Genomic DNA, 17,397 nt, shown 5'->3' on the forward strand with positions numbered 1-17,397 from the left:
GCTTCAAAAACACATGAAATCAGGCCCAAGAAAGGGCAGAGACCCATGAGGAGAGGCCCAGCAGGAAAAGAACTTGCCACTCACGCAGCCTGGTAGACAGCAGTAGCCACCATGCACACGAACATCACGTAGAAGATGGGGTAATCGAGCTGCAGGTTCCCCTGTATGGACAGGACGAGCATCCCAGCCACGGCCTTCACTGTCACCACCGTCATTGAGCCTGCAGAAGGTGAACGAGGACGAAGGGAGGGAGTTACACCCTGGAAGTCAGTTTATGACTCCTAAGGACTTGGTAAAAAAAACGGAGGGAGCCACCCTGGTGATGATGAAGATGCCATCTGCATCAGATCTCATACTCCTTCCATGAGTTGCCTGCTCTGTGCTACATCCAAGAAGAGAGGCAAGCAAAATACCAACAGATGCTTCCAAATGTCACCTCTGAACTCCAGCAAGAAAAGGCATTGAGTCTAAGTTTCTGAATAGCAGAGAGACGGCGCTTTGCCTGGAATGTCAAAAGAATCGTTAAATGGATAAATGAACTTCCTTTGAGTATCATTCTCATGGCAATCACAGGGAAAAAAACATGTGGTGTGTAAAGAGCGCTCTCTCTCTATTTAAAAAAATTGGGGGGCACCTGGGTAGCTCAGTGGTTGAGCGTCTGTCTTTGGCTCAGGGCATGATCCTGGGGTCCTGGGATTGAGTCCCGCATCGGGCTCCCTGTAGGGAACCTGCTTCTCCCTCTGCCCATGTCTCTGGCTCTTTCTGTGTCTCTCATGAATAAATAAAATATTAAAAAAATTTTTTAATGCTCACTCACTTGTATTTTTAAAAATATTTCATGAGACAGAGGTCTCTGAATGTTTTTGAATCCTACCCCTATGCACATGCATGCACATACTTTTCAAAATATTCGTGTTTGTGCATCTTAAAGGGCTACTCATATAATACTGTACTTGTATGATTTGCACATTATAAAAATATGCAGGAAATATCACTGCTCACCTCACTGTGGGGGCTACTGCTTTACTCAGTGGTGCAGAAATGATTAACTAAATCGTCAGAACCCCCTGCCAAAGCAGGAGTTAAGAGAAACCACCCCCAAGTACAGGTACAAATGAAGCCCCTCATTCCGGCTGAAATGTTGTGCTTTCCTATTTTTCTCGGTTTCTATTGGTTTTCCCTCTTGCCAACAGCCCACCACACACAGTGGCTTCTGGACCGCCCAGGGACCTAGATGACAGCTTCCAAACATCAGTAGTTACAACAGACACTTTCATGAGGGTGTCTCTGTTAGTGAGAAGGGTACAGAAGGAGCGTGCCCTTAGAGCCTTCCGGCCTTCCTACTCACCAGGGAGGACTTTGGGGACCGTGACCTTCCAATCTTCTTGAAAAATCACCAAGGAATGGACCCCCGATATAAGCTACTCAAGGGACAAACCTCTAAAGCATTACGCTCGGTGAAAGATGCCAGTCACAAAAAAGCCACATATTATAGGATTCTATTTATACTGTATACTTTAAAGAGGTAAATTTTATGGTATGTAAATTATATCTCAATAGAGCAGTTTAAAAAAAAAATCAGGGAGTTGGGTGGCTGAGGGGTTGAGCATCTATCTGTCTTCAGCTCAGGTTGTGATCCCAGGGTCCTGGGATCAAGTCCCACATCAGGCTCCTTGCAGGGAACCTGCTTCTCCCTCTGCCTCTATCTCGTGTCTCTCATGAATAAATAAATAAAATATCTTAAAAAATAAATCAAAATAATGGAATCTTGTCCTACAATGGCCCCTGTCTGTCACTGGAGTGGCTGAGGGCCTGTCACTGGAGTGGGGGCTTGGTATAGGAAGGACAGAAGACCCACCACATGTCTTGGGCACTCGTGCCCCTCTCACTAAAGCCTGCTCTCCCCTCTGAGATTTGGGTGTTCTCCTGTGCCTAGTTTTAGAGGACAGTGCGGCTTACGCGGGAAGGAGTCACCAGCCTGAGGCCACAGAGTCCCCAGGAGGCAGCAGTGGGGTTCCCCCCACCTCTTCGCTGGGAGGCATGAGCACTTCTCATAGCTCTAGTTAGCGTATCAAACCCTGTGCGGGGCCAGGCCTCGCCTCAGTCTGATGGAGGAGCCATCTGCCACACTGAACTCATCCCTCTGGAAGGAGAGGCAAAAGGCAAAAAAGTGAGGGAGCACAAGCAGTTCCTGCTTTTTTTTTTTTTTTTTTTCAGTTCCTGCTTTTGACTCCAGAACTCGTTCCCAGCCTAACAGGTTCACTGGAGCCCCAAGGGCCGGGTTGCTGGGGCCTGCCCTGCCTCTGTCTTCTCTGGAAGGACTCCTGCCCCACCCCACCCTTACTCTGCTTCCCTCCTCTTCACCGGCATCCTCACTGCCCCGACTCACCTAGCACCTCTGCATCTGTCTACTTGCCTGCGGGCCAATCCTTCCTTCAGACCGGAGCCCCCGTCCCTAAGGCCGGGGGGCCCTCTGGCTCATTCACTGCCGTGCCCGGTTTCCAGCACCGTCCCTGGCACTTAGGGGACTCTCGGGATTTGAGCAAAGGACACTGAACGCAGTCAGCCGCCTTACAGAACTGAAGGAACTGATGGAAGGCCCTGGGGTCAGCGGGGACCTCGTGGCGCCCCCTGATGGTGGCAAACCTGGATCCCTCAGACCCCCACTTACCGAGTAAGGCCACCAGGAGAAGAATCACGATGATGTTGTTGGCGTTCTTCTCCTTGTAGAAGTACAGCAGCAGGCAGAACAGGACGATCTCCACGAGCTGTGGACGAAACAGCAAGCGGGGCGGTCAGCGGGGAGGGGGCCGAGGACCTGGGCAAGACCGGGAGATGCTGGTGGGCTGCGCAGGAGTTTATGCTGAGAGTCAGACTTGAAAGGCTGCTGATACATCCAGCATTTCCCAAACTATTGATCAACACCCGAGGGGAAAAGGAGGGAACTCTGAATGCACTTGGAGGGAAACTCTACACCTTCCCTGGGTAACACCAACAAGGAGTTCACCTTGGAGCTTTGGGGGTGATATGCTGGCCTCACACGCACCCCCTCCATCTCATCTTAGATGGCCAGGATCCATTGGGCTGAGAAGGTCTCTTCCTGCTTTTGTTGCTCTGTGGTAATCCCATTAAAACTGAAGGTCAAAGAGGGAGACACTTGTTCACTGAGCAGAGGAGCTCCCTGGTCTAAGTGGACAGGTATACACGCCCTCATCCCCTAACCAAGCCTCCAACATGTGTGGCTCGGTAGGGTAGAAAGACAAGAGCATTTGGAGTCAGGGAGGCCCAAGTTGGATACTGGATCTGCTTCTAAAATGGTTGTGTGACCTTGGGTAAGTCGCTTAACTGCTCAAACCTCAGTTACCTCCTCCGTGAAAGACAGATAAGGATTCTTAGTTTTCAGGGCCATGATCCCAGCTAATACTTTTAAATACAGAGCCCTCCGTACTAGGGCTCATTCAATCAGCAGAACAATTCTACAAAGCAGGCACTATCACAATTCTCAGCCAACAAAAGGGCAGAGCTGGATCTGAACCTGGAAGGTGTGGCTCCTGGGCCTGTACACTTTCCCACCAGGCAAAAGCGACAAAGCCTAAAGGCAGGAGGCCTAGGAAATGGGGATTAGAAGGGGCTCAGTCAGTAGAATCACTGCAACTGTGAAGAGAGTGTTCCCTCCTTGCCTTAAAGACCCTCCTCGCTACCCCTTAAGGGCTCGAAGTCAGGCCAGCGCCAGCACCCAGCAGGAGACAGCAGGAAACCTTGATGGGGCTCAGCTCCAAGTGCCTACCCCAACCTCCCACCGGAGTTTCTTTATCATGAAAACCAACGCAGAAACATTAGTGGGCATTCTAAAAAGTTTTTAAGTTCCTCGTAATTAGATACCATTAATGACACCAGCTGTTTTCATTTTCCTGTTCCTTCCCATCTTTGTTGCAGTGAACGTGTTTTATCTATTCATCATCATAGTCGATGCACAGTTTTGTACTGGGCTGTTTTAAGTCACCAAAAACAATTCTCGTATTTTATGACGGTGTCATAATTATCTTTAATTGCTGCAGAACACATGATGGAGTAGATGAGTTGCTCATCAACATTCCTAACCATCGAGCGTACGCTAAGGAGGCCTGGTTTTCCAACCATTCCTCATGATGCTTAAATGTGGTGCTGGAATAGCGCTGGGCCTTCTAGGCAGGAGGGCTGTGTATGCATCCTCGAGTTCTGGGAGCGTGTCTCCTCCCTCCCTCCCTCCCTCCCTTCCCTCCCTCTCTCCTCTCCTTCCCTCTGTCTTTCTTTTCCTCCTCTCTCCCTCCTACTCTCCTTCCTCCCTTTCCCTCCTTCCATCCCTCCCTCCTTCCTTCCTGTCTTTCTTTCTTGAAGTATAGCTGACACGCAATGTCACATTAGTTTCAGGTGTACAACTCCGTGACTGGACAACTCTCTCCACTCTCTGTGACGTTATGCTCACAAGCGTACCTACCGTCCGTCTGATATACGCAGTATCTGGCACCTAGCAGATAATAAATATTTACTGAATTTGATTTGGCCAAATCTCTCCAGCTGGCAGCAATGGGGTACAACAGAAGTTGCTCAATCAGAGGGCTGAGAGCCATCAGGGGGAGGGAGCAGGGGAAGGGACAGAGGCAGGGAAACAGTGTGAACAAACAGCTCCCCCCAGGGAGAGGTTTGGCCAGGGGTTCCACTGGATATCTCTTGTAGGAGCCGCACTGGAGATCAGTGCCTGCACAGCAGCCTCCTGAGTTGCCCTCAAGTTACCTTTAGCCTATGACAGGGGTTTTCTGCCATTTTTTGCACATATGGTGATGTATGCACCAGCTAAGCATGCGCAGTTGAACCAAAGCGCCTAAGTAACAGAAAATGTCTAAGTTCCTCAGTGTATCAAGCTGCTGCTGCTGCCCCCAGGACATTGCATAAAAGCTTCCTGCTCTAACCCCAAGAGGAGACAGTGCTCTGACAGCTACCTGCCTGTCTCCTTACTGGTGACAAGTAATAAAAGGACTTTGCTTTCGACACTTCCTCAGGTTGTATTCAATTTAACAGTGATCCCCGCATACCCCGCCCCCCTCCCCCCACCCCGAGTCCAGGTACAGCCCGACACAAGGAAGAAAGACAAACTGAGTTGGTCACTGGGCATCTGCCAAGTGCTGGCTGATTTCTACACAGCCTCGCATCTACCAGGTGCCAAGGTGCCAGTCCTGGTCCAGTGACTTGCACCAGCTCATCAAGAAGGAGGCAGAGCTTCCAACTAGGTGACATGGCCAAGGCCACACAGCACACAACAGACTGTAGCCCAGGCCTCCCTGAGAGGAAAGTCTGTTTTCCGGGATTAAGCTTTTTCCGAAGACGGAGGCTCTCTGGTTCTGTCCTATAGCCATGTCTCCATGCCCAAAAGGGGCATGCGGGGGCTGGCGGGGGGGGGTCAGGAGATGATGCAGTTCCAATCCTGGGGAAATCTATCTTCTGCCTTGTGAGCCAACTAAGAAAACAGGACCTTCTCAGTCTTTAGAGTGGTGCCAGACTGCTTAAGTCAGAGCAACAACAGTGATCACCTTCATCACCAGACCATGGTGAAGGATGGTGGGCCCTGAAGCCAGCTTTGAATCCAGCTCTGCTCTCCTGGGGACTCTGGGCAGTCAGCCAACCTCTGTGAGCTTCAGTTGCCTCATCCATAAAACAGGGAGAAAAACATTTACCTTATAGAGTGGTTGGGAGAATCTGGGACGATATGTAAGAAAGTGTCTTGCACAGTGCCTGGCACGGAACAAGAATATGTAGCAGTAGCTGGATCAAATACTTTACGTGCTTCCTCGACCAGTTTATCTGTAGACCTAACATGGAACAGAACTGGGGCTGAAAGTCTAGGAGACTGTTTCCAGTGTCTCCTGTGTTTCTATCAGCTTCTATCAGCTGTGTGATACCGGAAAAAATAAATAACACATCTATGACTTTTTAAAATTTTAACTGTTTTTCTTACCATAAAAGTCTTACATGCTCACTGTAGAAATTTCAGATGATGCATAAAGACAAAGGTGGAATGAAAACTCAATCATAATTCCAGCTCCTAGAGACAACTATGGATGGGATTTCTATGTTTTCACCCAGTCCTTCAGGGTTACATCATATCTACATACCTGCAGTATCTCTAAAAACTATAATTATATTATTTATGCAGATTTAGACATTACTCAGAACATAAGTGAAAAAAGCATTTCCCCATGAACGAATACTTCCCACAAAGCATGGTCTTTAGTGCTGTGAAATATGTCCCAATTCTCTCAAATTCCCTACTGCTGGACACTCAGGTTCCCCAAGCCTACAACTTGATACTCCTTCCTGCTATCTCGGGCAGGACCAGTGGCTTCTCTTACCATGTACAAGAGAAAAGGCCAGCTCACGAGGTGCTTGGTGATGTTCTCACCCGTCATCTTCTCATGACTGTTAGGTGCGAATGTCACCAGCAAGTAGGTGCCCACAATGGCCAAACCGCAGCCAACGAAGGACAAGACGTAGCGCCCTGTGGGGGAAGGAGGGAGGCTATCACAGGCTCACTGCAGAAGTAGGCTTCAGGCCCGTATGTGTTTCTTTTTTTTAAGACTTTATTTATATAGTTGACAGAGAGAAAGAGAGCACAGGCAGGGGGAGTAGCAGAAGGACAGGGAGAAGCAGGCTCCCCACTGAGCAGGGAGCCCAATGCAGGGCTCCATCCCTGAGATCATGACCTGAGCTGAAGGCAGATGCCCAACCAACTGAGCCACTCAGGAGGCACCCCCTGATCCCCTGGATGTGTTTTTAGGGCAACACATGATAATCTAATTTTTAAAGTGAAGAAAAACCCAAAATAGCAGGTCACCTCCCTTATTGTTATTTAAAAAAATAACATTTAATGTTAAAATTTTTTAGTGAGATGTGGCAGGTATACTAAAAAGTGCTCAATGAATTCTCACAAAGTGAACATATCCATGTAACCAGCACCCAGATCAAGAAAGGGAACGTTAGCAGGACCCCAACATCCTCACTTGTGCCCCTTTCCAGTCACTAGGCCGCAGCACCGGGGTATGACCCTGACTTCTACCAGCACTGACAGTTTGCCTGGTTTTGTACTTTCTCTAAGTGGACTCATACTGTATGGTTTCTTGCGTGTGTGTTCACCTATGTTTGTGAGTTTGTGAGATTCATCTGAATCCTGGCGTGGAGGGTAGGTGTCTCATGCCTGTATGGTGTGTGACACAATTTATCCATTCTGATGCTGATGGGTGTTTAAATACTCCCTGGAGTTATATCAAGTAAAGTTGCTATGAGCATCCTTGTGCATGTCATTTGGAAAACATACTATTTGAAATTCTGTTGGGTTATAAAACTTGGAGCAGGAATTCCTGGGTCAGGGGATACATGGGCGTTCAGCTTAGTAGTTACTATCGAATGGTTTTACAAACTGGTTGCACCAATTTCCACTCCCACTGGGAGTGTATCAGAGTAAGTCTGCCTTTTTCTTCTCCTTCATGGTAACCATTCTGCTACTGCACTGTGGTTTGAGTACATTTTATGGGGAAGGTTTGAAAGCCAGAATCACTTTATGGGCGGGGCACCTGGGTGGCTCAGTCAGTTAAGCATCTGCCTTAGGCTCAGGTTATGATCTCAGGGTCCTGGGATCAAGTCCTGCAACGGGCTCCCTGCGCAGTGGAGAGCCTGCTTCTCCCTTTCCTGTCCACTTGTGCTCTCTCTTGCTATCTTTCTCTCTTTCAAATAAATAAACAAAATCGTAAAAAAAAAAAAAAAAGAGTTACTGTCTGGGCAATATAAAAAAAACAAATATAATGAAACCTCACAAGCAAACCTTCAGAGCCTACCATGTACCTTATAAAAATGAGCTTATCATTTCCCATCTCCTAGTTAACCTAGCCCCAAGGGACCAGTCCAAATACTATTAATATTGTATTCCATAGACCTGTCAGACACTATTTGTGGGGCCGAAGCCCCAAGCCTAGCTACCCCTGTACTCCACCCTCTGCCATCAGGACTACTGCAAATCACTCTGAGTCTTTTGGTCTTGGCATCATATATTTGCTGAGCAGTAGGTCTGCTTTTTTCAGTGTAAGATTCTTTTCTCTTTTAGCCTCCTGGCCCCGTCTTGCTCTTATCCTATACCAATGATCAGAACAGTTGTTCCCAAACCTGGCTGTGTGAGCCAGTTCATCTGGCTGCATGCCTAAGTTGCATGTTCTAATCTAGGTTGTATAAGTAATAATGATAACTTCTGACCTCCATGTTTTTGTTTCCCATTTGCTTTAGAACTCATTTTAAGTAAAGAAAGTGCCTTTTATCAGGTCTCCTAAATTCCCAACAATAGATGCACAATAAATATTGATGGAATGGAATGAAATAAATTCCCTTTTTCAGAAGTCTCACAGATGATCCTATTGTGTAACCAGGTTTGGGAAATACTGATTTAAAAACCCAGCTCTCAGAAGCCTGATGAGGGTGGAGTATAGAACACAGAGGGGAGCAGGAGACAGAGGATCTCTATATCGGGGTGAGCTGGGTTTTTTTTTAAAGATTTTATTTATTTATTCTTGAGAGACATACAGAGAGAGGCAGAGACACAGGCAGAGGGAGAAGCAGGCTCCCCATGGGAAGCCCAATGTGGGACTTGATCCCAGGACCCTGGGAACACAACCTGAGCTGAAGGCAGACACTCAACCACTGAGCCACCCAGGCACCCCTAAATTGGGGTAAGCTCATTTTGTAATGAACGAATAGCACAAGCACAGAATTAAGAACAGGGGCTCAAATTGCTGAACTTACTCAGAAAGTCTTTAGGTTTCCATTTTTCTTTGATGAATATGATTCCTATGATGGCGCTAGCTATAAAAAAAAAGAAAAGAAAAGAAAAATCACTAGGAAAAGAAAAGTGAGGCTGTCACCAGTTCAATGGAGTCCCTTTACCCAGGCAGGCCCGAGGGCTAACTCATTTGCTTTATACCTAGGTACTTCCTAACCTCTCCCTCCTACTCCCCAAAACTCAGTCCTAGGCTCCTCTCTGAGCCTTCCTGAGGATTTCTGACAAGTCCAGGAGCCCTGGTGTCAAGTGCTTGCAGTGTGACAGCTATTTCTGGCACATCTACCCATCTAGGTGGATGCCGTTATTATTCCCATTTGAAAAACGGGACATTGGGGCTAGGAGAGGTGAAGGATCTGCTTGGGACCATGCAGCTGGTAAGGACTACCAGAGGCCAGGACTCTAGCTTCTTCCATTGCCGTGACTATCTGACACTTTGCCCTGGCTCTTCTGTCTCCCTCTCAAACTTCCTGGTCACTGCCCTGGGGGATGGGGCTGGCAGTCACTGTGGACCGACCTGGAGGCCTATTTCAGCTCTGCCTCTTCCGGCTGTTTGTCCTCAGGTGTCACTACATGTGAGTCTCAGTCTGGATCCAGCTCAGGCCTGCTCGCTGCTGGTTAAATAGTCAGGAAACCGCTGTGGCATGAGAGTGGCCACGGCGACAGTCTTTATGGTCTTTACGCCATATAAATCAGAAACACTACAAATGAGGTCTTCCTTTTATCCTTTCCTACTTTTCTGCCCCTTTCTTCTTTTCCCGCTCCCTCCCTTCTCCCACCGCCTCATCCTCTTTTTCTTCTCCCATTTTTCTCCCGCTCTCTGAATGTTGATTCATCAGCACACCACTGAAAACACCTCCTTCTCTGGGTTATAAGGGCAATTAAATGAGATAATGCACGTCAATCATGTGTCACACAGTAACTGCTCCATAACTGAGCCATTATTATCATGAAAGTACCTGGAATAGTGACTGATAAGTAATAGGTACCTAACAAATGGTGGTTATTACTTGAATAATTATTTATTTTTAATAGTCTTTTTTTCCTGGGTGACTGAAAAAGCTCTGAGGGTCCCTTAATTTCTAGTGGCTGATACCTGAGAACCCATCATTCAACTCCAGTCTCTTATTTTTAAGAATTTGATTATTTGAATTACTAAATTATTACAATTCAGAGGCAAATATTTAAAGCACTTAGTCCCTCAGTCACCTATTTCTCATTGTAAGGGGAGGTTCTTGTGACTTTTCCAAGGTCAGTGAACCTTGATCCTTTCTCACTAATACACTAATACAACAATAAAGCAGGCTAGAGAGGACAGCAAGTGAAGGCCGGGACTGGGGATGGCTACCTGCCTCAACTAAAGGCATTCAGATTATGTTGTATTTCTATTTATTTATTTATTTATTTATTTATTTATCTATCTATCTATTTATTATTTTTTAAAGATTTTATTTATTTATTCATGAGACACACACACACACACACACACACACACACACACACACAGAGGCAGAGACGCAGGCAGAGGGAGAAGCAGGCTCCATGCAGGGAGCCTGATGCGGGACTCGATCCTGGGTCTCCAGGATCACACCCTGGGCTGAAAGCAGCGCTAAACACTGAGCTACCTAGGCAGCCCTTTTTTTAAATTTTAAAAAAATTCTTCCTTTAAATTCATTTAGCTAACACATACTGTGTTGTTAGTTTCAGAGGCAAAATTTAGTGACTCATCAGTTGCATATAACGCCCAGTGTTCATCCCGTCATGTGCCCTCCTTCATGCCTGTCACCCAGTTACCTCTTTCCCCTGGACCCTCATCTTTCTGATCAGATCAGCTTTTAAAACAACACCATGTGGAAAACAACACGGTGTGTCTGAGGACCTCACTCATCTTTGTGGGCTGCCAGGGTACAAACCCTGGTCAAGAAAAAGACGGACTCTTTATAGGATCGGAAAAAGCAAATAGGTTTCCAGTTCTTTTTTTTTTTTTTTTTTTTAGGTTTCCAGTTCTTTGCCACGTCCTAGTAAGTGGTGATACTGCTTGAATCTCTGAGAATTCTCACTCAGGGACACTCTGATTGATGATGTCTTCCATGGGCCCGGAAGGGGCGTGTGGTTGCTGTACACATCCGCGCCACAGAAGAGGTTCTCTGAACTCCAAGAGAAAAATACTACTCAAAATACCACTTTCCGCTTTAAAAGCAGGGAAGAGTTCAAGAGAGTGTGGGGCCTGCAAGCAAATGGAAGGAAACATTTCAACTCAAGTTCACTGTCCCCGCTCCTACGTTCACTAATCTATTAACATTTTTTATTTAAGAAGAGAAGATTTTTTTTTCCCTAATTCTACTTGATATGTGGAACATGGACATCAAAGCTCCTTTGACTTTTCATTGGTTCAAAAGTTCTAAGACACTGGTTCTGGGATTGCAGAAATCACAGAGAAATGGCAGGTAAGAACGTGAACAATGCTTTGGAGATGGAATCAGTTGATGTAAAAAGATCAGGAAATTAGCTGAATGGGCATCTGTTAGAGCTATAAGATGTCTGAACCCTATGAAAGCTTGGGTTATCTTGACATTGTTCAGATGAAAGGTGCAAGTTTATATCTTCCTTCCTCAGGAGAAATAGAAAGCAATTCTGATAGACTCTCTGAATCTTAAACAGATTAGGGAGACAGACCATCCTGTGCCTCAGCCCTGCCCCACTGTGCCCCTGTTTCCTCATCTGTAAAATGGGGATAATGACAGTATCACCCTCAAAAATGAGGATGAGAAGAATTAATATCTGCAAAGCATTGAGCACAGGGCCCGTGTATATGGACCCTTTTGAGGTATTAATGACATTACTAAGCAAAAGCTGCTTTGTCGAACTAGTATGGGGCTGGCAAGGCAGGAGGATCCCAGGGAGTGATGGCAGGGCGCCCGGTCTTACCTATCACGGAGACGGCGCTGAGGGGCACAATCAGTGACAGCGGGGCGAAGGCGTAGGAGGCAAACACGCCCAGCTCCCCCAGCAGCATCAGGAACAGGCCCAGCCACCATGTTTTGGTCTTGAAATAGGCCCGGGGATCCTTGGAGCCTGCCAGGCGAATGTGGCAGTACTTCTAGAATCCGAGAAAGAAAGCAATTTGACCAGATAATTGGGTAAAAGATGCTATGATGTATGCATCCTAAATCTACATGCCCCAACCCCACATACACTTTTATTTGGGAAGATTTGTCAGGTTTTCTTCTGGGGTCCTGGTTCAGAGAAGAGGCAAGCAGTTGCCATCTCAATACTGGGTTGTCACTCTAAGGACAGCAGTTCTCAAACTGGCACTGGGAAGCCTCAGAAACTCCCCAGGAAGCTGTGGAAAAAATACAGGTCTCCATCTCAGGGGAGGTGTGGGAGAGGCCTGGAGATGTGCATTTCTAGTGCAAAGCACAGAAGCATGCAGTCTGGAGTGGGAGCCGGGGTCTAGGATGCCCATGTTCACCCGGCTTCAGGTTAAGTGTCTCCCTCTAACTGCAATGCCTCCGAGACCCCATGCTGGAGGAGCTGGGAGCTCCGCTGGGCTGCCCAGGGTATTAGTGGACCCTGCCCTCCCTCAGGTGGATACTCGGCCCAAGTATGGCCAATAGATTTTGTTCTGGAAATGTGCCCTTGGGACACAAAAAATGGGGTGGTGACCAAGGAGAGCAAGGCAGTCATGTTGGCTTAGAGAACCACAGCTGCCATTTGGGAGGGAACATGATGAAGGCTGCAGGGAAGCAGATGCAGAAGCAGAGACACCAGTCGTAGAAAGAAGAGCATGAACCAGACAAGTGGCCAAGAGACCATGTGGCCTCAGAAACACACAGAACCACTCTGGCACATGTGCGTGCGAGGGAGCCGAGATGTACCAGGTACCCATGTATGTTCATGTCTCTGATCCAGGGAGGGAGAGCACTTTATCACAACTAGAAACGGAATAGTACCAGTAGAGAGGAGGTGGCCAGGGTGCTGGAGGACTTATCCTGTCTGCAGGTGTCAAGTCTCTGTCTGGGTGTCCCAGAGTGGTCCCTGAGACAGGACTTGGGAGGAGGCAGTTGATTTGGGAGGTGATTCCAGGAGGCACAGTAAGGGGGTGGGAAAGTGAGCCAGAGAAGGGAGGGTGCACTAGTCAGGGAGTCAGTGCCCTGGGCAATGGGGCTCATCCCACTGGGGACCCTCTGGGAAACCCCTGAACTCAGCTCAGAACCAAGCTACCAGAGGCTGGAAGCCTGGGGCATTTATCCATTGGCTCCCTTCCCCCTCTGGCTGAAAGCTGCCCCAGGGGCTTTAATCACGAGGGCTGCCACCCAATTCACACCCAGAGCTTCCCAGTTACACCTATATACCAGGTGAGGCAGTTCCCGGGGTGCCCCGAGGAGCTCCTCAGTCTATCAGCTTGCTCCAAACCACAGCTGCTTGCCAGCTCAGACAAGCCAGTGGGCTCAGCTGCTCCAGGGCATCCCAGGGACTTCTAAGGGACGGAGAGTGCTGTCATCTGACTTGACAGGTGATGGGGGGATGACGTGAGGGTAAAGAATCAAGAAAGATTCTGGAACATCACACAAGGTACTGTCCTAGGGCACAGCCCAGGAGTGGAGGAAGCAACATCCCACAGAAGGGGACAGCTGGGGACTGCACCAGACTCCCGGCTGATTGGCTGTGTCTCTGCCCCCAGACGGACAGCACTGGCCACCGTGCCCGCAGGTGGATGATGCTGGCCACCGTGCCCGCAGACAGACGGTGCTGGCCACCGAGCCCCCAGATGGACAGTGCTAGCAACTAAGACTTACCTGCAGGTTAAGTGCAATGCTGACCACAAGGTGCCCGAAAATTGCCAAAAGGGCGCCGATCAAGTTTTCCTGTAAAGAAAGTTCAGAGGAGCAGATTTGAGCTGAGTCTAAGCTAAAGGGCCCCGGAGGCACAGATGAAGCCCCACAGTTTGCTGTCCCAAAACAAAACCAGAGAAACATCCACCACAAAGCACACCCCAGACCTCCTCTTGGAGTTTTACTACCCAAGGTCAATGCTAGTTTACAAAACACTGCCCTGAGCTGGACACTTCCAGAAGGCACTGTCCTTTGTCCCACTAGTCACGTGATGAAGCCCAAACCTGCCCTGCTCTACCTTACTGCACAGACTCACTGCAGCCCTGTACAGACAAGCAACATTCAGAAATCAGAATTTACAAAAGAAAACACAGGTGGGGATACTATTGGCTATTTTAATCAATGGAGTCTTCATGTTCCTATGAAGGGAAGGGTTCTCAATGAGACTCTTTAAACTGGCTAATTTGCTTAGGCTATTTTTAATTATTTCATTTAATAAACATTTAATTTCCGTCACCTTAAAAATAAGATTCAGATTCTTTAGCATGGCATCTTATTTTAACTTTAAAAGACAATTCTCAAACATATATTCATTGTACAATAATTAGGAAATATGAAGAAATGACAGAAAGGATGACAGTCACCACAAAATAGAAAAGCCACCTGTAATTCTAAAACTCAGAGCTAACTACTACAAACATTTTGTTCCTATAAATTTTTTTCTTGTTCTTGTAAAACCAATTTCTGTCCATAAATTCAGATATGAATGACGATGTGTTTATTTTATAAGAGAGAGATTATAATCTGTTTTATAACGTGTTCTTTTACTTAAGATACTATAAACACATTCCCCCATCAGGCATATTTAATTCATTTTTTAAAAAGATTTTATTTGAGAGAGAGCGAGAGCAAGAAAGTAGGAGTTGCAGGGGACGGGAGCAGGGAGCTTAACTGGAGACTTGATCCCAGGACCCTGAGATCAGGACCTGAGTTGAAGTCAGACCCTTAACTGGCTGAGCCACCCAGCGCCCCAATCCATCATTTTTAATAAATACCAAATAACTCCTCATTTGGATGTGCCATATTTTATATCATTGCTTCTCCATTATTGGATACTCAGGCTGTTTCTTTTTTTTAAAACACCGTTGTGATCGAATATTCAAGTACATGCATTTTTGTGCATTTATGAGGATTATTCCCTTGGGATAAATTCTTAGAAGGAGGACTTCTGGGTCAAAGAGCACTTGCCTCAGCATTTAAACCACATTATACTATGTCCCCCCCCCCCCCACACACACACACCCTCCAGCGTTACTTCACCATGAAACACCAAAGAATGTTCTATCTTAGCCAAATATGAATCTTCCCTGCCCAGGATTGGCCTTTTACAACTCCTGCTTTATTCAATGGGCAGCCCCGGTGGCTTAGCGGTTTAGCGCCGCCTTCAGCCCAGGGCATGATCCTAGAGACCCGGGATCGAGTCCTGTGTGGGGCCCCCCAAGTGGAGCCTGCTTCTCCCTCTGCCTGTGTCTCTGCCTCTCTCTCTGTGTCACTCATGAATAAATAAATAAAATCTTAAAAAAAAAAAAAAAAGAGCTTCCTCCCGCCCAGCCACCCTCCCTGTGAAAGCTGCCAGTTCTTCAAGGCCTGGGCTGGGTGCTAGATCAAGAGTGAACAAGACAAACATGGTCTTGCAGTCCACCCAGAAGACAGGTCATTAGCACACAGTAAGGCAGGAAGCCAACCCTCTGTCCCCTCTTCCCTCTCCCCTGGAATGTTGAGGGCCTAGACAGCTAAGAAGGTAGTGGGCTGTGGGTGAGGGTAGGAGGAGGGAGTGGGTGTCTGCTGATGGAAACCACCATGGCTGTCCTTGACTAAGGACCTTGCCCCAGCAAGGTTCAGTGTTGCAGAATAAAGGAAGGACGTTGAGCCGGGTTCTAATTCCAGCTCTGCTGCTTCGTCACTGCATGACCTTGGATGAGTTTCTTCCCCTCATCAGATGTGTGTGTCCTTGTCTGGAAAATGTAAATACTGGCCCACATTACCTCCAAGGGACCCGCCAGCCCCCACTGAAGCCCCTGGTTAGAGCCAGACTGCCAATAGAAGCCAACTAAAGGACCAGGCCAGACAGGAAACTGACTTTTGTTCATTTCACTTTATAAAAACAATTCAACACTGGGGGCATCCGAGGGACCCAAGGAAACTGGCTTCTACTTCTTCCCAAGATGGCTCTCATAGCCCGAGTTGCACTTCCTTGGTCCTTCTCCATCTCTTTATGTGTTTTTGTTGTGTCTCTTCTCAGACTGAATTAAGCAGAAACCATGTCCTTCCTGTAGGCTCACAGGATCTCAGAGCTGAAAGGGTAGTTAAATAAGTTTGGGAAACACTGGATCCTCAGTCCACTGCTTGGAGGCCCATAATGCACTGACAAGTTAGGGGCTCTCACAGGCAGGTCCCTCTTGGCCACCCCAGGTGTCCCAAACCTACGTGGCTCTAGAACTCTTAGTCTGCAGACATCTGTGATGCTCACCCCATCATGTTCCTTTTCTTCTGGCAAAAGCATCCTGATTTTGCTGTGGAGCACTTCTCCTTGCCCCTAATTCCCCCTTGTACAGTCTTGTTGGGACTGTTTTTCTGAGTGTTCCATCCTCCCCTGGACCATGATGGGCCTATGACCCAAACTTGACCCAAGCCAAGCAGGTCAGAAACTCTCTCTGGGGTCCAAATCTTTTTTTTTTTTTTTTTTTTAATTTTCTTTTTTTTTTTTTTTTTTTTTTTAAAGAGAGAGAGTGTGTGAATTGAGGCAGGCAGGGGCAGAAGGAGAGGGAGAGAAAGAGAATCTTAAGGAGGCTCCACACTCAGTGCTCAGCATGGAGCCAAATATGAGGCTTGAGCTCACAATCCTGAGATTATGACCTGAGCTGAAATTAAGAGTCCGATGCTTCACCAACTGAGCCACCCAGGTACCCCTCTGAGGTCTCAATCTTGAATAGAGAACTATGAAGGCTGAAAGAAGTCTAGGGTCATTGCTGCCCAAGGCCAGGCCTAGGCAAGTCAGGCCCTTGGAACCATCTTGGTACCCGTGACTTCTAGAAGCTCACAGAAGTGGAATCATGCAATGTTTGTCTGTCTGTGACTGGCTTACTGTCTTAGTCAGTTTGGGCTGATCTAACAAATACCACAGACTGGGTGGCTTAAACAGTAAACATTCATTTCTCACAGTTCTAGAGGGTGGGAAGTCCAAGATCAAGGTTTTGCCTGATTCTGTTCCTGCTTAGAGTTTTTTCCTGGTTTACAGATGGACACCTTTTCAGTGTATCCTCACATGTCAGACAGAGATTATCCCCCTCTTGTATCCCTTCTTATAAGGGCACTGATCTCAGTCAGGAGGGCTCGTGACCCTTCATGACCTAATGATCTCCCAAAGGCCCTACTTCCAAAACGTTATGTTGGGGATTAGGGCTTTAACATATAAATAGGGGGTGATGCTGACAAACATTTAGCTCATAGCACTTACTTTACTTAGCATTATGTCTTCAAGGTTTATCCATGTTGTCACATATTGCCAGATGTCTTTCTTTTACAAAGATGCATAATATTCCACTGTAGTATACGTCAACCTATCCTTTTATCATTCATCTATCAATGGACATTTAGGTTATTTCTATCTCTTGACTATTGTGAATAGTACTGCAATCAATAGTGAAG

At 47.2% G+C, this 17,397-nt stretch overlaps 1 protein-coding gene across 2 annotated transcripts in view; it reads right to left on the reverse strand.

Annotated features, from left to right (window-relative positions):
• The window catches only part of NIPAL3 (NIPA like domain containing 3), a 52,137-nt gene that overhangs the window by 14,934 nt on the left and 19,806 nt on the right, over positions 1 to 17,397 (reverse strand). For both annotated transcript variants that reach the window (XM_026012455.2, XM_026012456.2), the window contains exons 3-8: positions 13,654 to 13,722; positions 11,783 to 11,954; positions 8,821 to 8,880; positions 6,387 to 6,532; positions 2,672 to 2,768; positions 85 to 220 (exon numbers count right to left, since the gene is read on the reverse strand). In XM_026012455.2, coding sequence (XP_025868240.1) covers positions 85 to 220; positions 2,672 to 2,768; positions 6,387 to 6,532; positions 8,821 to 8,880; positions 11,783 to 11,954; positions 13,654 to 13,722 — 680 coding nt within the window. The remainder of the gene's footprint in view (positions 1 to 84; positions 221 to 2,671; positions 2,769 to 6,386; positions 6,533 to 8,820; positions 8,881 to 11,782; positions 11,955 to 13,653; positions 13,723 to 17,397) is intronic.

This window comes from Vulpes vulpes, chromosome 2 (assembly GCF_048418805.1).
Source record: "Vulpes vulpes isolate BD-2025 chromosome 2, VulVul3, whole genome shotgun sequence".
Classification (NCBI taxonomy): domain Eukaryota; kingdom Metazoa; phylum Chordata; class Mammalia; order Carnivora; family Canidae; genus Vulpes; species Vulpes vulpes.